This window comes from Aythya marila (genome assembly GCF_965140915.1).
Source record: "Aythya marila genome assembly, chromosome: 1".
In the NCBI taxonomy this organism is placed as follows: domain Eukaryota; kingdom Metazoa; phylum Chordata; class Aves; order Anseriformes; family Anatidae; genus Aythya; species Aythya marila.
This window is the reverse complement of record NC_139042.1, coordinates 145460565-145487525: the sequence shown is the minus strand read 5'-3', so window position 1 is coordinate 145487525 and position 26961 is coordinate 145460565. Positions and strand designations below refer to the sequence as shown.

At 39.2% G+C, this 26961-nt stretch overlaps 1 protein-coding gene and 1 long non-coding RNA gene across 5 annotated transcripts; one reads left to right on the top strand and one right to left on the bottom strand.

Moving 5' to 3' along the window:
• FAM180A (family with sequence similarity 180 member A) lies at positions 1-26961 on the top strand. Of its 3 annotated transcripts, none has more exons than XM_082782637.1 (3): positions 1-228; positions 24553-24653; positions 25507-26961. In XM_082782637.1, the coding sequence occupies exons 1-3, from the start codon at positions 153-155 to the stop codon at positions 25846-25848; spliced, it is 519 nt and encodes a 172-aa protein (XP_082638763.1). In that variant the 5' UTR covers positions 1-152; the 3' UTR covers positions 25849-26961. The 3 variants fall into 3 exon arrangements, with proteins under 3 accessions (XP_082638763.1, XP_082638765.1, XP_082638764.1); XM_082782639.1 differs by lacking the exon at positions 1-228 and adding an exon at positions 24123-24158; XM_082782638.1 differs by lacking the exon at positions 1-228 and adding an exon at positions 24309-24440.
• On the bottom strand, positions 6643-12971 carry LOC309889843. 2 transcript variants are annotated; one of them, XR_014319325.1, is made up of 4 exons: positions 12848-12971; positions 12337-12497; positions 11315-11391; positions 6643-8731 (listed from the first exon to the last, which is right to left on the bottom strand). It is a non-coding gene; the product is annotated as an uncharacterized lncRNA (long non-coding RNA). The 2 variants fall into 2 exon arrangements; XR_014319326.1 differs by lacking the exon at positions 12848-12971 and adding an exon at positions 12642-12841.

Sequence of the window (26961 nt, the reverse complement as noted above, 5' to 3'; positions counted from 1 at the left end):
ACACTGACTTCAGCTGCACTCGGAAGATCAGACAGGTTCTCCTTCAAAGGGGGAGGGGGAGAGGAAAAGCCATTTATTTATTCCTGAAAAGAAGGGAGGTAGAAAACAAAGAAGCTAATATATAGCTAGACATACTTATTTTAAAGAAAAGGATGCTTTGGAAGACTTTGTTGCTGCTGCTATTCTATTACAGTGCTCATGCCACTGTGACATACAAATGGAGCAGAGGTAAGATTTAAGCATGAAAAAAAACATTTAAGAGAAATCTTTGAGTTTGTAGATTTGGTCTGTAATAATCTTCCATTCTATATATGTGTAATTTGACCCTCCCAGATCTGGAATTTCATTTCTTCTTTAAATGGGTCAGTTAAATAGCTACATAGACAAATAGAAAAATACACATGCATAAGTGCATAAAGGTAAAATTATTTATATATTCTGGTATAATAAAAATATTCAAGAAATATCCCAAGAACAAAAATTATTTATTTTCTTACTTTCTTCTTTCTCCTTCTCCTTTTTCTCTTGAATTAACAGAAAATACATGTCATGAAACTTTAAAGGAAAAACCTTTGCAGCCACAGGTGGCATGATTTTCTGCTCTACCAGGCAGATATCTGGTAACAGGAAACACAGTAATGCACAGCTTTTGCAGGATGCCTAGAACTGCCTGTGACACTGTGCTGATAGACTAGCATACACAACATATAAACAGATACCTAGGGTGTTATCAGGCTTTGATGGCCAATATGACAATACATAGTCATGATATATTTGTATTCAAGTGCGTGAGAGTAACTTATAAAACAGTTTGGGACTGTTAGATTGCATATGAGATGCTTGCTTAAGAGCTATTAAGGATGGTCTTTCCCTTCCAAAAAGGATTTTTTTTTTGCTTTTGATACTGACATCTACAGATTTCCAAAGGAACTGGAGTCTGTTAAATCAAGCACTCAGGTGTCCTTTCCTACCCTCCAGCCCCAATCTTCTATTTCTTTCTCATTATAATTTCTTTCTAATCTGCTCTTCGGATTTCATATTAATTTTCTTATGTGAGGCAAAGTCTGAATGAAGTAATGAAGAGATATGCAACTCTGCTAAGTCTGTATCGATATTTAATTGTTCCTTAGAGTCAGCAGGGTCTTGCTGTCAGGACTCACAGTGAGACTCACAGTGTCGGGTTCTTTCCTTGGCTTTTACATCAGCCTCTTGAATGATGCTGGATGAGTTATTGTACCTTCACATAACTCACTTTCTTGTGACTGTATAATAGAGGTAATGGCACCTTCATGAAAACCTTAGTTTTCCAGATAAGTGTTTGTCTTTCCAGTGATGACACATAAAAAGGTCATGAAATTAAAAGTAGATTTGCATATCTGAAACGTATCTATATATATAAATAACATATATATATAAAATATATGTATATATATATCCTACCTTTTGGAAGAATGAGGACACCCTATTTATGAAGGGGGGGGAAAAAAAGGTGGGGGGAGGAGGAGGAAGGTCCATTTCCATGAAATAGTCACCACGCATTTTAAGGATGTTCATTGTTTGCTAACCCACTTACTTCAATTAAAAAAAAAAAAAAAAAAAAAAAAAAAAACAAGACAACATTAAAAGAAACCCATGCAATTATTAAAATCCAGTTTTAATCACCATGGACATTTAAAGGAAAACATCAGAACTCTGTTCTTCCTTTTGTGAAAGCAGATTATTTTCAAGCTGGAATCTCTACAGCTTGTTTTTTGAGATTTCAGAGTGAAAAGGAGATTCATTCACTGTTGTGATAAGGAGTTTAGTGATCACAGATATTATATACAGACACCTTCTCAGGAAGAAACCAGACTTCTCCACAGCTGATGGGACTGTGCAGATGCAGTCTTAAGGGCATGACTCCTTCAGCAATAGCTGTTTCAGAGTACCTTCACTCCCTTAAAATGTCTGTGTGTCAGCCTAACCAGTCCCATCCTATTCTGCAGTATCTAGAGGAGGTGTGTGTGGGGGGGAGGGAGCAAAGCACCATCCTAAGTTATGAATTGCTCAGAAACCTCAGAGGAAATTTGACTGAGTACCGAGGCATGACACACCCTTTTGCACACTCATTACTCTTCCCTCCCTCCACAAATGACAACTGACTTTTGTCCGGATTAAATCTCAGTTATTTAAGTCTTGTCCAACTCTCTATCTGTGTTTTGCAATAGAAAAGAAAAGACAAACCAGCATCTGGTGTGATGGAAAAGAAATACAAATATGCATATCAGCTCCATATTGACTAGTAGTCCAGTCTGTTTACAAAACAGTTGGACAAGTAATCCTGCTTTTATTACCAGCATTTTTTGTTTGTTTGTTTGTTTTCCCAATAGAAATGATCAGTGAAAAATGGATAAAGCAAAGTCTAGCTTTTAATTATTTTATTTTTTTCCCTAGCAGCATTGGGGCACTTTGGATACCTAAGCCCTGTAACAAAGTATTTAGTCTTTGCTTAAGAACAAAGTCATGTGAGGAAAGACGAATGTGCTTGTGCTTAGTGCTGAGTCGGAACACCAATCTGCCACGTCCCTGTGCTTTTATAAACATCAATAAATGCAAAGAAAAAAAAAAATCTACACAAATCTTAGAGTTTTTTTTTGTTTGTTTGTTTGTTTTGTGTGTTTTCGTTTGCTTTTTTTTATGTTTGCTTGCTTATTTTTTTTTGTTGTTGTACTTTCTTTTTTACTCCCTCATTCATTTGCATTAAAAATGACACACAGTCTTCAGCCTGCTGAGATCCAGCTGTGGACATTGGTACAGAAGTTACAGGCATACTTTAGTCACTAAGATAGACATGTTTAGAATATTAAAGTAGGGATACTAAGTGAGCACAAAACGATTTGTTTCATCAACACAGATTTGCTCAAGCCTTCTGAGCCTTCTGTAGACTTATCCATATGATATTAGTCTCTTGAATTTTGTAAAGTGCATGTCTAGGGAAAAAATATAATGTTAGGTCTCTAATGAGTTGCTTTCCCTATGGAATGGAAAAGGTGATTATTAATTTCTGAAAGGTCCAAATAATAATTGCAGTACTTAAAAGATGTGTTTGTTATAGAGATCAAGCAACAAACCCTGCCCTTTGACAATAAATAAATAAAAACTAACAAACAAACAAAAAAGGCACATACAGCTGTGGTAACCTGAGCCAATGTCACTGCTTGCCACCCAGTTGCTTTCTTCACACTGCTCTGATGAGTATCAATATGTTGAAGAGCCAAAGTAAGCTTCAGATCTGCATTACAACAATTGCTTATTCCCTGAGAGGAAAACTCTAAGGCAAGTCTTGTTATACATTTCATCTCAGCTGGCAATATTTGCCTTAAGGGCTTCATAATACAAATAAACAGCACACAAACAGTAGCATGCCTGTTATGTGGTTGCTTGGGGAGTGAAGACAGTGTGATTCCTTGTGGTTGTGGCTTCTTGGACAGCGGGAGAGATTTGCAATAGTAAGTGGGGGCTGGAGAAGGAGATGCCGTATATCTGTTGAATTACTTACCATGGATACAACTAGTGTTGTCTTCTTGGAGAAGGTGAATGCTTATTATTATTATTATTCCCCTCTCATATAATGGAACTTTCTCTGGTGAGTGTTACAATGTTCTGTTAGGGTAAACTTTGTCGGGGGATAAATTTAGTATAGAACTAATCCCAGCAGTAAATTTGCCAGGGGAGTTTTAGGTTGGATCTTAGGAAGAAGTTCTTTACTGAAAGGGTTGTTAGACATGGAACAGGCTGCCCAGGGAAGTGGTGGAGTCACCATCCCTGGAAGTCTTTAAAAGACATTTAGATGTAGAGCTTAGGGATATGGTTTAGTGGGGACTGCTAGCGTTAGGTCAGAGGTTGGACTCGATGATCTTGAGGTCTCTTCCAACCTAGAAATTCTGTGATTCTGTGATTCTGTGAGATACTGGAAGACAGAAAATTGAAAGACACAGAAAACCTTAGTGAAGAATGGATATATTAGCTATATTAATACTTATGAGGTTCCATGCTTTTGGGAATGGTTTTGCTGTGCCTTCCAAACCTTCAGCATTATTATAGTCATGTCCAGATTTATCTGATCCACTTTACATTGTACCTCTAGTGCTCAGTCAAAGTCAAAAGGTTGTTCCATAACACCAGGTGAATACTTTGTTCTTCTTAGAGGCTCTCTGAAGAAACAATTACTTGGAAGAACAGAAGGCCTGTCCTCCTTGATTTCCCAACAGTGCAAACCTTTAGCATTTTCTCTAATGTTGTGGCAACTGAATTTGGGAGTTTGAAGGAGCAGCTGCTACACGAACAATTCTTGCAGGCTGCTTCTGCTGCTGGGCGTAGCTGCAGCAGGCTGGTAGCTCTCCAGTGCCAAGAGAGGGGGGGACTATGCAGAAGAGAAGGAGAGACTGGCTGCTGCTAGAAACCCAGCCAGTCATTTTGTAAGGAAGCAGAGTTTAGAATTTTCTATCCTATGTGAACATTTCCTGCATATCAGGTTGCTGGTGATTTCACCATGTGGAAAAAAAAGATGAAAGCCTTGGAATTAGGGTATACACAGCATCTCCACACCTTTCAACTTATTTTCTTCTCTTCCACCTCATCTCTTATTTGCACTGTTATGGCCAGGTACTCTCTTCTCAGGCAATGTCTGGGATTCCACCATTGATAGTACTGCTTGTTCAACACTTTGTTCAACAACTTTTGTTCAACACATTGGCTTGGATGGTGTGAGCAAAGGGAATGTGGCTTGAACACAGAATGTAATTATGACACAAATGTTCAAACATACATATTCACCTAGCAGACCTCAAGGATACCAACTTATGATTTTGGCTTCTTTAGGAGATGTTGAGGTCTCCAAATGTCTGGCCCAAGAGCAAAGGCAAATTGCACTAGCTTGACTGGGTACAAGATCTTTTTAAAGTGCAACATCTATTTAACTTCCCTTGATTTTCATAAAGTTACTGTTATCTATATATATAATATATATTGCACATAAAACACACATTACCCATGCCTGGCTGTGTAAAGTATGTTCCTTCTTATGGAGACAAAAATACCTTTTCTCTGGCTCCTACATGGTCACTTGGAAACTTGCTTCAGCTGCCCCAGCTTCCCTGCTTGTAGGACCCATTCCACTGATCTTGATCCGCTTGATCAATCTGCTGTGGATTTTCTTCCCACGTACCTTGAGCCTATTTCAGCAGTCTGTACCAATTCCTGTGAACACACATTTATGTGCTGGAGTGTCCTGGTTTGGGGGTTCATTTGCCTGATGTAAATCACTACCACACTAATTATCACAGCTGTACTTGTAAAGAGAAGTAGGCACTGTGTGAAAGGGATTGAAATTCAGAAGAATTATTAGCTTTGAAGATGAATAACCTGAAGAAGACAGCTTTTATAACTAAGCTTTTATTTCCTCAGTTCTGTTGTAACGACTTGTAGAACAGATGAGTGTAAGTGTATGTCATAGGCCTAAATAATAGATCTTTAAAGAAAAAATCCCAGACTGTAATAAGTAGAAAGGAGGCATTTAAAGAATGTTTCCTGCTGTTGAAGAAATTAGAAGTAGACAAAGACAAAAATGTGTTTTGAAGCAGAAAAAAAAAAAAAAAAAAAAAAAAAAAAAAACCAAGAGAGAGAGAGGAGAGAGAGAATTAACGAATGAACGAATGAAGAAGGCAACTAGGACATCTGCATGGCCAGTGGTGTGCAGAGCAGAGATCACAGACCCAGGGTGGAGGCGGCACAGCACAAGGCAATGAAAGGTCCCTATCTGGAGTCTGAGCAGGGTGACAGTCACATCATGGCATGTCCCCAAGGGAATAAGCTATGCCTTTCAGCAAGGGTCACTTGCTTGGACCTGCTGCCACAATGATATGGCTGTACTGCGTCTGGCTCTGACATGTCTGCCCTACACTTTGCTGTGCAGCACAGATATGGTCCTCCTGTTCCACTTAACAGATCCCTTGGACACCAGCCACAGTGGGAGTCTGAAACTGTAAAACAAGGAGCTATTGCACGAAACAGCAGGGAGTAGACTGAAGAGGCTGAAAAGAGATTAATTCTTTGTACCTGTAAAAGCTGCTCAGTGTTGCAAAATATAGCTAGGCTACAATAGCCCCTGAATGAATTTAACCTGAGTAGGATAAATATCCAATAGGGTAGGGCTGCAACTGTAATCAAAATCCTTTCTAGCATGTCCTGATTCCCCAAATTCTCCTTTAGAGGCAGTCTTTATTAATTTAAGCTGTATGGAGTATGATCCATGAATCAGGATTCACTGTGGATACCTAACGCTGAAAGACATACAAGGGATACTTAAAAAAATCAAAGTTTATGATCTCTTCTAGGGTAATGGTGCTAAACTGTGATGAGATCAGAGGAAGGATATATTATAGTTTTTGCATTTTAGTAAGATCACAGGTGGATTTTGTACTCTTTAAAATCAGTCAAGCTGTTAACAGGGAAGGATCTAAGTGATTCTGAGACTCTTATCACCACAGGAAGCAGACAAAAAATGGCTAAATCTTACAGCCCATATTGTCATAAATTGGTTGACAGAATCAAAAGTTAAAAAGGAAAATATCTCAATAATTTTAATGAAATCTGGGTAAAAAATATTAGAACATTGGAAAGAGTTATGAAATAAAGCAGTTTTCTCTTCAGTATTTGCTATACTAAGTGAGAAGTAGAAGATGAAAGTGACCCAGTCGCATCTTCTTAGTGATCCCATGTTCATCCCAATACTGAGGACTAGTGAGCCAGTAAAACACATGCCGTTACTTTTATTTTTTTTATTATTTTTTTTAGGATTTCTGCATGCCCCATATGTATTCGCATAGGTCCCAGATGTAGAACTACCATGGGATCTTCATCAGTATACAGACTCCTTATCTCCCAGCCAAAGGACAGCTCAGAAGCACCTCTTGCCATCCAAATCCCTCCTTATACTTTCAGACTGAAATAGCTCTCTTCATCTTACTTTTACCAACCCAAACACTGTTCCAAATGCACGCTATTAAGCCAATGTTCTCCTCCACAGGCGAAGCAGCTCTGTTATGAATGAAATAACTCATCTACACTTACAAAGACTGTAGAGCACTCTGTGAGTCCTATCCTGATTATCTTTTACTCAACTGCTCTGGCCAGAGACACCACTAATACCTGACATCGTGCAAACAAACATAGGGTAAAAATGTCTCTTCTCCAAAGAACTTTCAGTGTAATTAAAGAGAGTAAGTGTTAACATCCTTTTTCTTTGTGAGGCACAGGGTAATTTAATCATTTGCTCTGGGTTTCTTCAGGATGACTGCATGTGTGTAGTCCTGTATATTGGTTAGTGATGATTTGTTTTTCTTCATGTTTCTGAAGCATAAAGTGTTTTTCTTGTTTCCTTGGGTAAATCATGCCAGATTCAGCAGGAAGGTAATGACTTCTTGGGCAGAATGAAATCCTGTCAGAAGCACTGAACAGTACAGTGTCATTGAAGTGCAAGTCAGCAGGTCTTAATGAATATCATCAGTGTGCAAAGGCTCTGATTACTTGGATTGTGACAGGCAAGATGTAAATCACTGAGGTGAAACATGGAACAGTGGAGTAATTAATTCTGCATGCAATGTCAGTGCTCAGGTTCAAGGCAGGACAGGACCCATACGTTGGGCTGCAGTCCTGGAGACTAAAACTGGGATCTGCAAAACCATGCACTCTCCCTCTGCACCCCATTGAAGGGAGCATCTAAAATGCAGAGAACCTAGCAGGATACATGGACCCTGAGTTTCTAGCAAAACAGGGAGCCATGTGTCTTGGTGTCTTGGTCTGATGTGGAAAAAGGTGTCTGTTCCTTGCTTTAACCTTAATAGCACCAAAATGTGCAAACCAGCAGCACTCAGGTCAGTAAGAGTTTCGCCACTGTCTTGAGGGAGGCCACAACCTCAGTTCTCACTAACTTAGTTTCCTATAGTGACCCTGAGTGTTGAAAACTTCCAGCCTTGAAATGTTATTTGTTGGTTAAAGTGTTTTTCAGCAAAGTGACACTACTGAGGGTGAAGCTGATGCAGGTCAGATATGTGGATGGCTGATGGTGGAAAGCAGAGAAGGAAATGTATCAAAGTATCACAAAAAAAGGAAGAAAAAAAAAATCAAACAGGATGAACTACAAGTAACACTTCTGGGAAGACACACAGTGTCTATATGCGGTATACCTGCCACAGTATATGTACTCATTGGGAGACATTATGCCAGCTTGAGTCTGCATCCCAAGTCATGGGGCTCCCTTGCTTATTCAATGTTTTATCTTTCACCAGTAACTCTCTTCATCCCCCCCACCCTGAGGTGCTGCAGACTGCAACCATAAGCTGGCTTTTCTTGCCTTGCTGCTGCTGTTTTTGTGGCAAGCAGGGCTCCGTACTGGACTTGAGGCTAAGAGTGCAAGGAAGAAGACAGCAGAGTTAAATAAGCTCCAATATTCCCAGTTTCCACTAACATTCCTTTCCTCTGGTGAAAGCGTATGTGGGGCCTTTCCTGGCTCAGCTTGTTGGCTCGGTTTGGCAGCTCCCCAGTTCCTCTGAGATCGGCACGCATACCGCTCATCCTCTGGAAATTCCTCCCTGGCCACAGGGAAACAGGTCACCAGCCAGGAGCTGGGCTCCAAACTCCAGGAGTCTCTCTCTGCTCAGAAGGAGCCAGGTGGGTAGCTGAAAAAGAATTTCTGAGAAAGAGAAAAATAAGCTCTTCAAAGCTCAGAGGTTATTTGGGAGGAAATGGGGTGGCAGAAGGGCAATGCTGTCCTGCAAGCACTTGATGGAGACCCAAATGCACAAGGTCTTCTGTGTGATCCCCTCACACCCTTCCCTGGAATGGCAGTGGGGGAGCAGAACATTTAGGTTAGATTTTGCCTAGTTGTGAAGAGAGTAAACTGCCCTGGGCTAGTTGTGGATATCTGCTGAGATCCAAAGCATGAGGATTTCATCATTTCCATCTATTTGGCAGGTGGTGGCATGCCCCAAATGGAGATGACGCTTCTGATCTTTTGTCTGTTTTGGAAAAAGTACAGACTTTCTAAGCTGACAGGACTTTTTTGAGTCACTGAGAGGGAAACAAGAGAGGCAAAAGGATAAGGCAGAAGTACTAAGAAAGAAGAGATAAAAAGTTGAAGGCAAAGGTAGCAAATTGGAGGAATTGGCATGAATGAGAGGAAAATAGGAAAAGAGAGGAAAGGTAGACAGAGAGAGAAAATGTGATAAATGTAGATAGGAAAAAATAAAGCACACATTTGCTTAAGAATAGGGTAGCATTCACCCCCTTGTCAGTGTGGTATGCATCCTCATTTGAACCTGCTCTTCAGCAGATGTCCATCTGTCACAGCTGGTCTTCATCTCATCTGTCTACTTCTCAGGCTCATGGGATGGCTGCATATATCTGCCTTTTCTCACATAAGCAGGACTCCCATTTTCTTGTGGTCCTCACCGATCTGCCACTGCACCAGGACGGTGAGATTCCGTAATCTGGGCAATTCACCACTGATCACAGTGTAAAAGGTAAAGTTACTGCTGCTGAATCAGAAAGGTGCCAAGGTCTCCACATATCCCCTTTTTTTTGCCTCTCTCTGAGCTTTTTAAACTATGTAGGTATGAAAGGAACTCTTCCCACTTCCCAAGAAACAGGCTTTTTTTTTTTTTTTTTTTTTTTTTTTTCCCATGGAAGTTGTAAGAAGGTTGCTCTTTTACAAGGTTATAGGGCTACAGCATTCCCCACTAATACCCATCATCTTCTCCCATTAACATCAGTCATAGCAGCAGTGACACAGTGGCATATGTCCCTGTTTCCCCCCTATCAGTCCCTGGAGAAACGTTAAGTTCTGCAAGCCCTCATTTTCCTCCCTGGTTTTCATAATGCTCACAGCCATGACATTACGTTTTTGTTTGTGCCTGGCTCTAAAGAGGCACAAAGTATTTTTTTTATTGAATTTATTTATTAAATGCAGATTCTATGTCTGAGAGAACTGTTTGTGACTTAAACCCCCTCCTAAAATAAAAGGCATTTAACGCATGCTTCATTTTCGTTTACTGCTATTGTTCATGACTTGGCACTGAACAAACTCCATTTCCAGTTAAATGCTACTTGTAGACATCCTAATATAGTACAGCATGTTTTAAGTGAAACCATTCATTTGTCATAGTCACAGCAACTTCTGGTTTTCTGGATTGCCATGCCAATTTGGCAGAAAAGTTTGGAAGGTGATAAGTCTAATGATAAAAACGTATATACAGCTTGTTTTATTGCTTTCTTTCACAGGATTTTTCACTAAACAGAGCTCAAAGGGGCAGACTTAGCTCGGCTTGTACTTAGTAAGCCCAAAGATCAGTTGGGTCCTCATAAAAATATCCAACAAGTTTTCCTCACTTGTGTTCCCTATTACAGGAATCTCATACAATCAGGCCCAGTTAGGCCCAAGTCGCAAAGGGAAGTGTCAAACAATAAGAATAGCCCAAACCTACTTTCTATCTCAGGTCTGGGGTTCTTGCCATCATTGCCTAACCCTCCTGCTTTTCTGCACCAAGTTCCTGTCTCACCATGCCCTGTCTCTCCCCAAAATCAAACCCAGATGCACGAAGACAGCAGCTGCTTGGCTGAGGCCTGAGCAATGCTGACTACAGTGGATGGAGGGAATCCTCCAGGAATGCACGGAGCTGAGAGGAAGATTCAGATATTTATCAGTGGGGCTGAGAAAGACAAGGCAGTCACAAGCCACCCATCACACAGACTCAGGGGTTGTCTTTTCAGGGTGTTGTATTTCTCATGTTCACAGTGAGGAAATGTTGTAGGCTCCAGATTAGGAAGAAGTATTTCAAGAGTCTGCCCAGTATATAGCTAACTGTTAGGGATACCATGAGAAATTTCATTTCCCTAGAAAGACCTTTTTTTTTTTTTTTTTGCCAGAAATAGTACTTAGGGAACAGGCTGTTGGATGATTACTGGTAAGTTCTGGATGCCCTTCAAATCCTGAATGACTAACTGCATGTACCACAGACCATCTATCCAGCACAGATCCTCTTATGTCAGCCGAAATCTCTGTGCATGCTGCTCACAGACAGCACTGTCCAGCTGAGGTGAAGTCTAAAGCAGAATGAGATGTCCACATAGTTCCTAGAGGAACGTATGGGGACTCAAGCAAAACAGCACCATCAATGCAGAGCTCTATTTCTACTTGCACACGTTTGCCAGTGAGGTAAAAATAACCAACCCATCATGTGTGTTAAATACTCTATACTCATTCCTGCTTTCTACTTACTTGATCAAAGAGATGTGTGCATCATTTCCAGCTGGCTTGTTCACTCCTGCTTGAATTCATGCTGCCAAATAAGACAACTGTCAAAGAAACAAATGAGTCTCCTCTGACACCTCTGCATGTAAGTGCTGCTGAACCCAAGGCTGGACTTCAAGGCCCTGACTGCCTGCCTGCTGAAATGGAAAAGAGTGCTGGTCCTTCAGCTGGGAGCAGCTACTTGAACATATTTCAGTTTACTTATCTGTTTTCAAACTACAGTGCATTTCTTTGTGGGTGTTTTTGTTGAAAAAATAAAGCAAGCATTATTTAGATGAAGTTATAAATCACCTTCTGAGAGTCTTTTTCACAGCAGCCTGGCGTGCTGTCTGTAACCCAATGCAGCTGCTAATCCAGTGTGCCCTAGGAGCTCAGCCAGCTAGTTTGCATTCTGCTTCATCATTAATGTCTGTGCAGCACTTAGAGGTCAAAATGGAACTTAAAGAGTACCGTGTCTCCCATTTAGAAACAAATATGGGGACAAGTTGTCCCTACCTCATTTTGTAGCCATGCGAAATGTCAATTTACCACTATAAATAATTACTTTATCATTTGTGCTCCAGTACCTCAGACAGTGATTGCCTCTTATCTATAAGGTAGACTAATAATAATATTCCCATAATATGACAAAAGCAAGTCAGATGAGGATGGCATAAGATGAATATCAATCACATGCTCAGATCTAGATGATCTCTCTAAACTTCCTTGGTGATAATCATTACTACCAAACTGAGGAAGAAAAGTCATGCATAATGAAGTCTGTTTTTCATGAAGAGCATTTCTCTAGACACAAGACCATGGAAGAGTGACCTAAAGATTTTTCATTAGCAGCTTACAATGACAAGCAAATGAGTGTATACATGCTGACAGAAACTTTTCTAAGCAAGCATATTTCATTATGAAAGCTTCAAATTGTTCAACTTAGTGAGAAGAAAGACCAAATCCAGGAAAAGGCAGGTTGATATTTACAATGTATCACAGCAACTTACCTAAATTGCTCTTCCACAGTCATAAAAATGTCTTCTGTTCCAGTTCCCCCACACAGAGGAGTTAAAATGAAGAATAAATTCCCAGCTGGTTTCAGTCAGCAATATGCTAGATGTTTTCATGGGAAATCAAGTCTTCCTCCTTTATTCCAGTTTCATTCTTCCTAAGTATAGAACATGAGATCATTAGCATTTTTTCCTTAAACATTTACTTAGACTATTTTCCTGGAAGCAAAAATCCATTTTACAAGTTCAGGTCAAAAAAAACCAGACTGTATGGAAAGGAAGAAAAGCTCTGACTCTAATACCCAGGACAAACTGGCAGGGTGCTGTTGCCTGGGAGCCATTGGTTGATGACATCTGTAGGTGACAGGAGAGGGAGCAGCAAAAGATGCTGAGATATGAACTTTCATTAATTTCAGCAGCAGCTGTCAGCATTTGGTTCCTTTCAGTTCCTGTCATCAGAAGACAATGTATTTGTTGGCTGTAAGAGTTCTGGAAGCCCAAATCTAACCTTCTTCTCTTCCATTTGATTCCAAATACGCCTTTCACAGCACGGGGCTCTCTGTGACCTGGGTGTTCACAGAGCAGCATCACAGGGCTGGTGGTGCTAGCTCAGGTCATCTGAGGACCTCGTCCACAGTGTCCTGCCTTTAGCAGTTTGCAGAACTCAAGGTTCTGGCAGGACTTTCTGTATTTAATAGAGAATCCATTTGTACCTCAGTCTCAGCTTTATTTTTGCAGATTGTGAAACCTGAAAGGTCTAGAAATATTCAGATTTTAGGAGAGTGTGAAATAATAAGGAACAGTAGACAAAGGAGAGCTTTGTAAAATGGAAATCCCATATATGTGTTTGTGGAGTGGGAGAGGCAGCTATAAAAAATAATTCATTTTTCATTCATCCTTCAGGTTACTATGTTTCTGACAATATCACAAAGATTGATGAAATTTTGTTGGCAGACCACTACATCTTCACACAATGAAATCCAACAATTATATTCTGTTGATAATTATATTTGAGTTCTGTCGATTATTTTAGTAATATTTTCACTTAGATGTAGAAAATAACAAAATAGGGCCCAGACATTCACACAGGTGTGAACTTGACAGAACAGATGTCTTCTCATGGCAACCCTCCCTTACCACTCCAGAAGAGACATGTGGTCCCCTCTGTTTCTTCAGCAGGGATACAGCACAGCTTTTCACACTCCATGTTCTGCTCAGGTGGCAAAACAGCTGTACCAGTCCAGTTCAGAAACAACGTGAATCCATCTTCAGCTTTGTTACATTCTCAGATGTCTTTTTTTTTATCTTCACTACTAGAAAATACACACTGCTTTGAAAAGACATTACTTCCAGAAATAATCTATTTCTTCACAAAAATGACATTATATCCCCCTGGTTTTTCTTTATTGGGCAATGTTGATTTGTACATTTTCTCTATCCAGCACATATTCATGTCATTAAGAAAAACAGTAGCAGGTGCACTGACATTTGGATCTCAATGAGCAGCTGTAAAAACAGCTGGGTCTTCCTTGGTTTTGAAGAAAAAGTGAAATCCTGGAACAGAGGAAGCAGAGAAGTGGGATTTATGTATTTTCCTCTTACTGATTTACTTGAGCTTGGATAGGAATTGAAGGAAAGGGGAAGAAAATTCTGATTCTTTCTGTTCTGAGGGAGAAGATATGATGAACAATCTAACATTTATTTGTCCTCAGTTTTAAGCTGTGACTTTGATACTTAATGAGTCTGAGGAGTAACTTGCCATTTCACACGTGTGCTATATGTGGGTGAGAAGCTCATGCACAATTAAAATAATAGATAGTTTGCTATCAGTTTAATAACTGTTCCTAGATCCAAAGTTAACTTCTGGAATTTATTTGCTGGTTGAAGGTATTCACAAATAGCTTAAGTGAATTATTGTAAGGTCCCCTCAGCTAACAGTTCCATGATCTCAGTGGGACAGTTCCCACACAATAATTCACCACAGGACAACATAATCAGTACCAGCAATAATCCCTCGTTATTTTTCTTAATCTGCAGATCGTATGGTCATATATTTTAAGTCAGTAGGCCCATGTATTTTTAAATTTGGACACCTGCACAGAATTTTGTACAATGGCCTTTTCAACAGATCCAGTGCATTGTGTTTCATTAATGCAGAGAAGGCAGACAGATTGAACTGGAAAACATCAGGAAACAGAAATCTCCTAATTCTCTTGCAGTAAATTCTCTTGTGGTAGGGGACAGCCATTCTCTCAGTTAAAAGGACAGGCTAACCTTGAAAAGAGCTTGTAAATATATATAGTAGTGGTTGTCTAGCTAATGTACATGATACTGTTCCTGTTCTCTGAATAGACATTTTTTGGAACTGGCCAACAACAGCAATACATATTTCCACTGAAGAATCTGAGCTGTCATTCACGATTATGACAAAATCCATACTGCTCTCTGCTAGGTCTGTAGTTCAAACCAGATGTTTTAATTTTTTTCTCAGCATTCATGCCTAGAATAAATTTGAAATATTCTTTGTGCCAGTTGAATTTACTCTGTTAAAGGTTCAGGAGAGTGTAAGCATAGAAGAGAAAGGAATGGTCAGTGGCTAGTGGGCTAGTGGTCCTGCAGCCTATCTTTATCTCCAGTAGGAGTAACTGCACTGTGTGAGATGGCCTTCCTCAGAAAGGAGACCCTGAGCTTGGTGGTTAGATCAAGGGTGTGTAACCATGAGGAATGTCCTCTGCTTTTCCTAACCAGGGATACCATCCATCCTTACATCATTCAAGAACTGGAATCATCACCAAATGTCCTAAGAGCACTTGGACCACCACTTGCACTGGGAGTTGCTCACAAGGAGGAGCATTGCTAATGTAGCAGCTGTGATGGGAAACAAGGCAGCTAAAATCTATCTTTTTTTTTTTTTTTTTTTTTTGGGTTTGCTGTTAGCATTCATTCACAACCAGCCAGATCCCTGACTTGGCTCTTGGCTCACCATGTGGCCACACGACGTGGTGTTGGCACAGAGGGGAAGAAGGAGAACGTGACTGTGGGGAAGGCATACAAGACTGCTTCTTGCAGCTGCAGCCATGATGAGGTCAGCCTCAGAAAAATCCTAGCTGCACAGACACCTTTGCCTGTCTCAAAACCAAGGAAGCCTGACTGAAAAAGAAATTACAACAAAAAGAAAAAAAAAAAAAAAAAAAAGGAAGAAGAAAAAGAAATAAAAAGAAAAAGAAAAACTAAAAAGGCCCTTCTTACTACTTGGTGCTTAAACACCAACCTGGATGCACATCTTCCCGCCCTCGTTCCCTTCATGGGAGATCTGGAAGTAGACCTAACCATCATTATATCCCTTCACTTGTAAAAAAAAAAAAAAAAAAAAAAAAAAAATCAAATGCATTTAATTAAGATTGCTTAATGTTTTCCTCTCATACAAGAGATCTTGAACAGAAGTTCCTGTGAGCAATGTGATACAAATAGGGAAGGAAAGGTGGCCCTGCAATGAGGAAGGAGATATAAAGCACAGTTTCATTTCCCACCTCTGCCTGATTTTCATGTTTCTAAAATTGCTTATTGCTTCTGTGTTAGGTCTGTGCAACAATGTTAATTGTTGTTAAATGTTAATCTCCCTTCTTTACTGTTGCCCTTTGCTCATGTAGTGCTTACCATAGCCCATCCCCAGTTCCTAGAACTATGGCAGTAAACTGAAGGACACAACTTTTCACTTCTTCTTCCCTTTAGTTAGTGTGTGTTTATTTCCTCTCTCATTTTCTACTGCAGCAGCTTTACTCCAGCACGTTAAAGGCTTTCTTGGCTGTTTTCATGTTTTTTATGAGCATAAATAATTATAGGTGGGAACACCCTCTTTATGACCAAGGGAAGAATAAATAACACAGCATACATTGCTCCAGGCCGGGAACTGGTGAAAATGCTGTATAATAAAAATTCCATGTGAGGAAATACATTCTGAGACCATTTTAGTTGGTTGATGTTAATCATATCTTTCAAACCATCTACTTAAATCATAAAAGTTAAAATCTCCTCCTTCTTTCACAATCACAGGCTCAGGTGGACTGTTTCCTTCTCTAGCAGTCTCCATTTCTATAAACAGTTTTTTTTCTTACTTATGTTAAATAACTAGAAAGGCTATTACAATTCTTGTTTAATATTGGAACTCTGTTACACATTAACTTAATTTAATGTAGTCTAATCTACTCCAGTGTATCTCAGAATATTTATGAAGTGCAGAAATATAAAGTGGATTGGTCAAACTTTAGGGAACTAAGGTGCCCATTTAGAAAATATGTTTCTTTAAAAGGAGGTAAAATAATAAATCTTAACTTTGGGAAAAAAGGAAAAAAGAAAAAAAAAAAAAAAAGATTAGGTCACTAACTAAGTAATTAAATACAATCTGTTAATAATTCTAAGGCGATTTTTTCTCTTTTTTTACTATTTTTTTTTCTAAGCACAGTGTTACTTGTTACTGATTTTAGTAGGAAGATTTGCTTCTTGTATCCTTATTGACAAAACTCAGACTTTCAAGATGGAGCTTTTTTTTTTTAACCTTCCATTTATAAGTAAAGAAGAAACAAATCTCTATCCTCACTTTTAGTCAACAGTCAGATAAAAGGACGTATCATTGACATTATTAATTTTATTCTTAGGAGCTAAGATACCAATGATATGGAGCTGAAAGTACAGAGAGGAAAATTCTCTTGGTAGTTGCTTTTAAAAACGTGTTAGTTCATCTTGGTTTGTAATTAAAATGTCTTCTTCATCTCTCTGCTGTGTTCTCATAAGGGGCACTGGGATTTCAAGTCCCTGTAATGGAGATTTTAATGTATTAAAACTGGAATGCACAAGTTCTGCATAGTACTTGTTGTCATGGGAGCTACTTTTGTGAGTAACTGTAATTCCACATGCAGGTTTCAGAAGCTGGCCTATAGCACTGTGATGATTTTCCCTAGTCCTTCTATTTTTAATTATATTTGTGTGTGTGTGGTTCCCTTCTTTCTGTTCCTCTTATTCTTCCTTCAGCTTCCCACTCATTTTATTTCTCCTGTGCTAAAGCAAAGTGTTCAATCATTTCTAACACCGCAGTTTTATGCATGAAGACAAAGTATCTGGAAGTATTAAGAAAGGTTGCCTGAGCACGCTCCACTGCAGTGCTGGCCAGTCAAAGCTCAGGTCTTTTCTTAGCAGAGAATGCAGGCCCAGGACAGTTTAAACACCTTACAGGTGATGAACCCACAGGGGACAAGGCAAGCACACAACAAGAAGTAAAGAATGGGATTACTGCACATAAACCTGCTCATCAAAATTTTCACTGCCAACCACACAACTTCCATAAGCCAACACCATTTGACTTTGGAGGAAACAGTGCTTCTGGAATCAAGGTCTGTCCCAGACACAAAGTAGGTAGTTGCTCAAGAAAGCAAAATATTTATTGCCTTTGTATGACTGCAGAAAAGTAAGGACAGGAATTTCACAATCAACCTGAGTCAGTTAACTAGGGATTCCTGCACCAGCAATGGAGCAACTTAACTAAAACTAAAGCTCTTTATGTACAAAATATTCTTCTGGTCTGGTTGTAAACCTCCATCAGTGAGATAATCAAAGTGAAACATGAAGCAAAAAGCTTTCCTCAAGGGCATGCAGACTTTGAGACTCATGTCTTCTTCTCTGTAGTGTATAGTCACGGAAAAGCATAGAGAACAAAGTCAAAGCAACACTTCTCATACACCATTAAAAAAACCCTCTTGCAAGAATTTCAGATATTTTCCCTAAGATCCACAGCAACAGTCACCCCTGAGAACTGCCCAGCAGACTCCACAACAAGTTCAATAAAACTAGATCACTAATAATTATTACATAGCTTTATAATGGCTGCTGCATCTGCATATACAACTACCTTGTGGTAGGTGTTCAGCTCATTTGCTTTTGCAAATGCTTGAATTCTTCTTAATTAAAGAAGAAAATAGAAAATCTATTATCAGGTTATCAACAAATATCTTCTTTTGACAAGATCCTCTGGGTATACAGAGATCCATTTAGTGCAAATCCCAGGGACGTGAGAAAAAAAATGTCATGATACCAAGAAAATTTCTAGCTCCCCAATGGAATTAACATATGCTCCAGGCTGATTCAAAGCAATCTTAAAAGGGTATTTTATCTCTCTCCTTTTTTTTTTTTTTTTTTTGACTCTTGAAGAAGCTAACATATATATATATATGTAAAAGAAAAAAAGACTGAGAAAGTTTACAGATTTGTTAAATTTTCTTTTCTAACCATGTGATTTTTAGGCTACCCTTGGAGTAAGATTCAAATGCTGTGTCATGCTCTGCTTCTCTGGGTTTGTTATAGGACAGAACAAAAATAATAACCAATTATTAATTTTAAAAAATATTTTACATACTTTACTGAACCTTCATGAACAATAACCTATCAAGTTTTACATTTTCATTTCCTTTCATGTAGTGGGTAGCATACTTGTTTCCATGCACTCAGAGCACTGAAAAGCTCTTTTTATAACCATAACTTTTATTCTCTGGTTTACTAATAAAATGCATTGAAATAGAGAGAAATTGTTCTCCTTAAAATTTGGGATGGATTCCTTTCCTCCCATTGCAATCTAGAAGTCCTGATTTCAAATGTATTTGGCAAGAAAGGGAAACTTTTGCTGTTAGGAATCAAGTACTACAGAGTTTGTACCAGTTTCTCACTACTAAGCAGTGGTTGTGATCTTGTAGTAAAAAGATGGTTGTGGTGATCTGAAAAGATATGGTTTCACTACAATTACAGGTAAAAATGTAAAGGACTTTCAAAGACGGCTCTTCTTTTTCTGGTGCATTACTGCCTGTGCAACTGCTCTTTTCCTTGTAATCTCAGAAATAGGGAGCTGGTCTCAAAAATCTAGTGATGTCCAAATTAATGATTTTCACTACTTCTTTGGACTCAGGCTCTAATAATCTAAGACTGAAAGACAAAACTAGCAGCTGCAGACTTGAATTTGGCTTGTAGAACAGCTCCACTTGGGCCACTGCCTTCACATATGTCAATAGGCAAATGTTGCTTTCAGGAAGTCAAGCCACAAGTCCCTCTTGTTACTCTGCTCCTCTTGTCCTTCATGAAAAGGGTCCAAATGAAGCAATTAGATAGTCCTTTTCCATGACCCTGAAGTCAATCAAAATAATTCCTACTGAGTCATGATCCCAGTTAAATTGTGTTAATGTCCCAGGAACCCCAGGGACATGCTTTGCCAGGATGGCCCCCACAGGGCCTGATTCATGCTCTTGGCTTGATACTTTTTTTTTTTGTAGGGGAGGAAAATGTCATTGATGATGCACAGACAATTCAGTAGTCCTGCTGCTGTGCTCTGTACTTGTTGAGCAAGCACATCACAGTGCTTGAATTGGGGAAAAAAATTGTCATGAGCAGGAACATGGACTGGAGAGCAAAACCAAACAGCTATACTGTCACCAGTGAAACTGCATGGAAAATCTGGGAGAAGATCACAAACATCTATCATGTGGATACTGAGTTCCAGAAAATCCTTGCACAGTTCTTAAAAAAGACGAAAGCATCTTTAAAATAAATCTATCGACAGCTTCAGACTTGACATTACATTTAAACAGCTAAACAGTTAGAAGCAGGCCAATGAGTTGGTGAACCCTGCTGCAGCTCTTATTTAAAAACCTGGGTAGTCCTTAAGGAGAAATGGAGCTGTCAGCAGTTCTATGAGCATGGCCGCACTCCTGCTGTGAGCAATGATGAAGATGGGTACTCCTCTACTCCATTTTGTGGGGCACTTTCAACTGCCTGCAGGACTAGATTTTTTGGCTGCCCACCACCTTCAGGCATGAGCAGTGGTGCACTCCAAGGCACAGAGTGAAGCTGCTCAGGGTCAGGCAGGTGGGCTGGGAGCAGGTGACCGTGTTCAAACACACTGCTCTCATCTCCCTCCAGCCCTGAGGTTTCTCTGTGCAGTGTGGGTAGGCAGATCTGGGAGCACTTCTAACACCTCTCTGAAGAGGGGATGCAAAGGAGGATGAGTGCTAGTACACAGATACGTAATAGAAAATGTTTACAGTAATATTAATCAAAACCTGATTTTTCTTATCTCCATGTATCATAAGCTTTTTATTATGTGACCACTCAGCCCTGTGCACAGAAGCACCCATAACTCAGTTGGAGATCTCTCAACATATTTATAACAAAAGTAAAAGCTATAAATCAACAGGAGTTTATCCATTGCCTTATAGTTTTAGTTTGGGCCTTCTCTGGCAGTACTGAGGGGATCTTTTCAGACATTTACAACTGCTGCCACTAAAATGAATTGAGTTGTCTGAATCATCACCATAAAATGATGCACCCTGTTCTGAATCTTCCTATGACATAGGGGAGAAAATAGATAAGATATGGTAACTCTTCTGGGGAAGAAAATGGTAAATAGGTGGTAATTTTCTTTTGAAAAAGAAAACTGTAAAGAGATGGCAACTCTTTTATTTATTGGTATTGCCCAGCTAACTTACATCAGATCTAGAAGTAAATGGAGGAGGAAGTAAAATCAGCAGAAAAGTTTTAAGTGGAATTTGTAATCAACAGTATTTGCAGCTAGAAAATAGCTAGAAACTAGCTAGAAACTAGCTGCAAATCTTTATCAGTCTCAGCTTTTTTTTTTTTTTTTGCTAAACTTATGTACATGTTAATTTAGTGTGATAAAAGTCAGAGAGTACTTGCTCTAAATGCTCGCATGGTCTCTGAGGAACTCATGAATTCATGGAGAGAATGGTGGAAGCAGTAATGGTGGAAGGATCTAAATGCTATGCAGGAAGAAAGAGAAAGTAAAGGACTGGAATAAAATGTGAAGCAGGAAAATCAGATCACCATGACAAATACAAATGAGCTCAGAAAGAGTTTCTGAGTAAAGTTTGTAAGAACTGTAACAAAGTTTAATATGTTTTGGGAACAAGATAATGAGATCAGGGAGTCAGTGCTAGTCTGGCCCCTACAGAGGATGGTATGCTTCTGATACGCATACAAAACTGTTTCTCACGGTATAACAGCTCAGGCCCTTGTCCCTTTGAATCTCCTAAAGTAATATATGTCAACCTGGGAACAGCATGTTAGGAGAACCTATCTACCTTTCAAGATGTTACTAGTGATTCTGCAAGTGTGTCAGTACTAAATCAATAGTATGTTATTCAATATCCTGAGGACTCCTTAAGTGAGTTTTTTTTCTGGGCAAATGGTGATGGGCTGGATCTGATGAGTCCTCACCAAGCTCCAGTGTAGGAACCTGCCCTCATCTGAAAACTAAGAGAAAACAGTGTGACGACAGAAAGAATAACAGCACTAAAACCAAATGACACAGACAACTTTTCCAAGGCTCAGGGAATATTTGAGCTGTGAATCATCTGCATATGCATAGGTACTTTGTACTCTGGGTCTGGTTCCATTGAAAAGCCATATAAAAGAGATAAAAATGAATCGTCACCATTATGGACTGGATTTTTACCAGCTGCTTAGAAATTAGAATTTTAATTGCCCAGTAATAAAAGTTCTAATTACTCAGCAATTAACGTTTGAAGTTTCAAGTCCTTCACAAGCACTCAAATGCACTCTCCAGCTGCCAATAGTGAAAGATGAAATAGCTCCAGTATGTCTTGGTAAAGCTATGAGCAAGAATGATGAACATCAGTGATGGAGCAGCAGTAGAAATTGTGGATAGTTCCACTTGCCAGTGGTCAGCCAGTTTGGCCAGGTCAAACCCGAGCTGTAGGAAAGCTGTGTTCTCTTTCCAATATCAGGAAGCAGATAGGAAGGATGCTAGAGAGGAGGTTGTTACCAAGAGAGGACATATTGACTTTCAGGTGAAGAACAGACCTATGAGACACCTGTCCTTTTGATCACTTACATCATTCCTTCCACAATCCTCCAGTTAATACACCAGAGCAAATTGAGCAGATCTGAGTTGACTCCTGACATGAAGGCAGACATACCTGCAAAGCAGATCTTGCAGACAGCTTTTGACCTGTCCTAAACTCACCACCTCCTCAACTGGGCCAGACAAGATGCTCAGGTAGTAAAGGTGTCATGGTGGGGGAAAGACTACTGCAGAGACCAAGTAGTTGTCTGCACTTCTGTTCCTTTACTTGGTGCATTCTCACTTTCAAACTTTTAGTCACATATTGTTCAGGTACCATTCAGTTCCTTAAGGAAGTTTTAATCCAAACTTATATGGGTATGATATTAAGCACTGAGCCTTATATGAAGAACCGTGTCTTACCAAAATTTCATGACACCCGACACTGTAGGATATATTTACAGTTAGTAGCATCCAGCTGGATGTAATGTTACTGCATCCTGGATGTAATAACATCCAGGATGTTTTTTTGCAAAGTAGCAAACTATTTTACCTATACTGTATTCCCCCATTAATTCAAGTCCAAAATACCTTTTCCTAGATCAAGCATGAATTATTTTATACCTGGTATTATCCCAAATAATTTTCCATATGCCAGATAACACAGATCCTAATTAATTAAATCTCTTAAGGTCTGGTTTCTTTCTCATAAGGTCTGGTTTCTTTCTCATTGGATTATAAGAACTTAAACATCATTAACAAGTCAAAATTTAACAAAGTCAACAGTTGGAAACAGTTCAGGAAACAGGAATACATTTTTGGCTACAGAGTTTGGAAGAAACTATACATTTTTGATCTGCTTGGGTAATCAAACAAGAAAATTCTCTGAAGAACTATATCGTCGAGGAGCAGACAATTTTTCCATAAAATTAGAGTTACTGCAGAATTTTTTTTGCATGTACAGCATAGAGAGCTTTAAATGACATTTAGATTTTCTATAGGCAGCATGCAAAATCCATCACAAGAACTTTGGCAAAAAAGACAAAATTGAGCTAGTTCAAATATTTAATGGAAAAAAATATGGTAGATAGAGGGTGGAATGAAATTTCTCAGAAATTTAAAATAAGTTGAGTGTCCCATTAAATGTTACTAGTAACTATAGAACTGTTTTTTTGTTGTTGTTGTTTGTATGTTTTTTAATATATTTTATTTTGGGGGGGATGGAGCAGGAGGGTGATCATAATGTCTTTCTTTTTTTTTTTTCCTCCTTGTCTAAATTAGTTACCAAGTTTACTTAGTGTTGAACAGCTAAAATTTTGAAATGAAGTTCATGAGAAAATTCACCAATAGTCATGTCAGCACATCTTTAAATCAAACAAAAAACAAACATAAAACAAACAAACAAACAAACAAACAAACAGAAAACTTCCTGTTCCCAGATATTAAAAGAAATCCAGCAAATCCAAACTATGGTTATCATACCTAAACATCAACATCCAAATCATATATATAAAACATTGAACAAAATATATATTTTTTTCTCCTGAACTCCAAAAGGAGTTTACACCTTTCAATAATACCTAACTAGTAACTCAAAGCCTTTTGGTGGTCATCTTCCAGCACCAGACATTTTCTGTGCTCCTGACTGTACAGTTCATTGATTCTGTAAATGTTTTACCAAACTGGGATGCTGGGTTCAGGGAATCTATGTGTTTTACTTTCCTAAGAGAATATCCATAGTGCATTTTGCAACTGAATTTTGCAATTGAATAAATGCCTAACAGTGGCAGACTGGGCTGTATCTATCTATAAGACTGTGTAGTATTAAGGTCATAATAAATTGGGATTCACCTCATTGAATTTAGCTGTCTTGTTCAAGCTGGTACCAGGCATAATGAAGAGACATAGCAATTTCAAAAAGATGAGTCACTCCTTCAAGACATAAATAGCCAGGACAGATGAGGTAATCTACTCTCTGGAGGTGCTCACTGTCAACTAAAGAGAGATTAACTTTTAGACAGCTGAAACCAGGAGAAACGTAGGGTATTAGACATGTGACAGCAGGAGAATGGCCTGAAGAACGTAGTCTGTATAGAGGCTCAGTATTGGTTTCATATTGCAGGAGAAGAACACACATTTCAGGATATATTGTTGTTGAAGTTATTATTACTATTCCTTATACTGTGGCTGCATCTCAGAGTCCCAAGCCTGGATCACAAACCTGTCTGTGTTGGACTCTCTACAGGTACAGGACAGACAGTTAACCTCTAACTTGATTTTTTGATTGCAGTCAAAACAATCCATGTGGCCCATTTTATTTGCAGTGAGAAATCATACTTTCCTTAATTATTTTCCAGCTATGCTTTACCCAGCTGCTCAGCGACTGAAGAGGTCTTCAGCTGCCTTCCTTAATCCAGTGCTGCAAAACTCCTTGGAAGACGTGGTCCTGCTTTATGAGGTTCAGTATATGGGAGCAGATGGTTTCTTTATCTCTGAACAAGACTGGGGTTACTTTTCATAATGGGGTTATCCATCATATGTTTCCATGTCACCTTTACTAATCCAAGCCTTAAACCCATTGCTGACTATATAGTAGCTTACCAGAAGGAAGGGAAAAGACATATAGATACCAAATGCACCTCTTTCAGCACTTAAGCAGGCAGCAGCTGCCTGCAGTACCTCAAATGTGGGTTCTAGCTCTCTTGCAGGCAAAGTGAAAGATGGAGTGAGTGTCTTCACTGAAAGTAACTTTCTTTCAGAACAGTTATATATTAAAAGCACGATGTATTTTAATTCTTTGATCTGAGTCTCAGTCCCAAACTAATTGTCCAAGCTATTAAAACAACCAGTATCAATCACTGCAGAGTAATCCCACAGGCATGACTTTTTCACTTCAAAATTATTCAGGTCCCCTCTTTTGCAGCAGTGGAGATTGCAGATGTAATAGAGTCCAGAGCTGTTGTGCCTGTCAGGGTAAATGAGCTTTCCTAGTTGTATAGCAGTCCCCTCCTCTCTAATCCTCACATAGCACTGGCAGTAACCTCTAACTGTTTTGGACAAGAGGAGACTACCTGATTTTCCTCATCCTCTCTCCCCATAGCCTGTCTCTAGTTTTCCCAGGTAGAAAATGAAGAAGTCCAATATTCTCACAGAGACTTTCTGGTCTGCGCCACTGCCAGCCAGTGTTCTCAGAGATTTGTCTCCATTTGACATGTAGCAAAGATCTCAGAATATGTTGTTAATTTGTCTTTACTTTGAATAGAGTCTCTTGGAGAAGATAAATAGCTTTCTGTGTTCTGATTTTGTACCAGTTTCTTTTAGCCGAGCTTGACATCGACAAGAGTCAGAGGATCTCTATCAAAGATGAGGAACTGGCTTCACTGAGGAAGGCTGCTGAGTTTGACACCATCTGCAATGAGATTATCCCCAAGAGCATCACAGAGATCCGCAGGCTGAGTAGCAGACTGTCGTCCTACCCGAGGATCCTCAAGAAAGAAGACTTTGAAAGGACAGTGCTGACCATGGTCTACACAGCCTACAGGGCTGCTCAGTCCGATGGGCACCAGAAGGACACTTGGGTTGAATCCTTTGTCAGTCTTTACAAAGCCCTGAAACACGACCTGATGTTCCATAAAACCAAAGAGCCATCATAATGGGAGATTTGATACAACAACAACTCAGCCATCTTTTCTGGTTGATAAGGGACACATGTAGCACGTCCACCACTTTATTCTATAAAGAATTTAATAGCCTGCTTCATGAAAGATTATTTGTTTTCTAGCTCCCTCTTGTGGAATCCACTTTATAGATACAAATTAAATGGGGAAAAAAATGTTATTTTCAGTCCCCAAAATTTGTTTTTGTGCTGGTTTAGAGGCATGTTCTGTGACTGGAAAATAAGGGAGTCCCAGATGGGTAATCCCGTATCTAATCTGTATGTTTCCTATAAACAATACATAAGTACATGATGCTTATGCTCACATACTTATGTGTATGTGCTGGAAAATGCTGTTTTCCTAGCTGGGAAAACAAGTTCATGTTTCAGCTGCCCAGCAAAAGAATATTAAAAAGAGATACAAAGGTCCTCTGTAAAAGGGAGAGGATTCATTACTGTCAGCCTCCAGAAATTATGGAAAATATATTAATTCCAAATATTCTTGTAGATAAGCACTGTCTGACTCACTTCATTTGGCTGAGCTAATTTTTAATCACAATAACATTTGTAGAAGACAAAGAGCATTGTGAACACCAGCAGCAAACAATGCCTGTGAACATATTCCCTGCTCCCCCCTCAGAACTGCCCTCCTAAACAGTCTGCAATGACTCTTTCACTGTTTGCACATGACTTTGCTTCTGCTCCTTTGTTTTTGAATGGAACATGGATTTGTCCTCAGTGGAGTCAAAGGCAAAACAAAACCCTGTTTAATTTAACAATGACAATATTTTCCTGATTCTATCACTTGAACACATATCATCTAAACCAGTGCTTCAGAATCCCTCTGAGGTAAGGGAAGAAGGTGGATTAAAACATACCTGGTGCTGAATTCATTAGTGTGGCTCATTTTTGATTGTTTTTTGAACTGTTCACCTGTGTACATGTATGTGCATGTTTGTGCATGTGTGTGTATGTATGTGCATGGAAGAATCCTTTTTGTTCACTCAGGGAACAATTATATCTGACCATCTAGCAGAAGAGGCTGTTCGTCAGTCCAGCATTGGAAATCATGAATTTGGGAACAGAGGAAAAACAGTACTTGTTTATGGCA

Bases quoted from the DNA above. Each gene is read 5' to 3' on its own strand.
- FAM180A (XM_082782637.1), top strand. From the start codon at position 153: ATGCTTTGGAAGACTTTGTTGCTGCTGCTATTCTATTACAGTGCTCAT. The intron at 229-24,552 runs GTAAGATTTAAG...ATTATTTTCCAG, and splicing joins GACATACAAATGGAGCAGAG to CTATGCTTTACCCAGCTGCT. The intron at 24,654-25,506 runs GTTCAGTATATG...ATTTTGTACCAG, and splicing joins ACGTGGTCCTGCTTTATGAG to TTTCTTTTAGCCGAGCTTGA.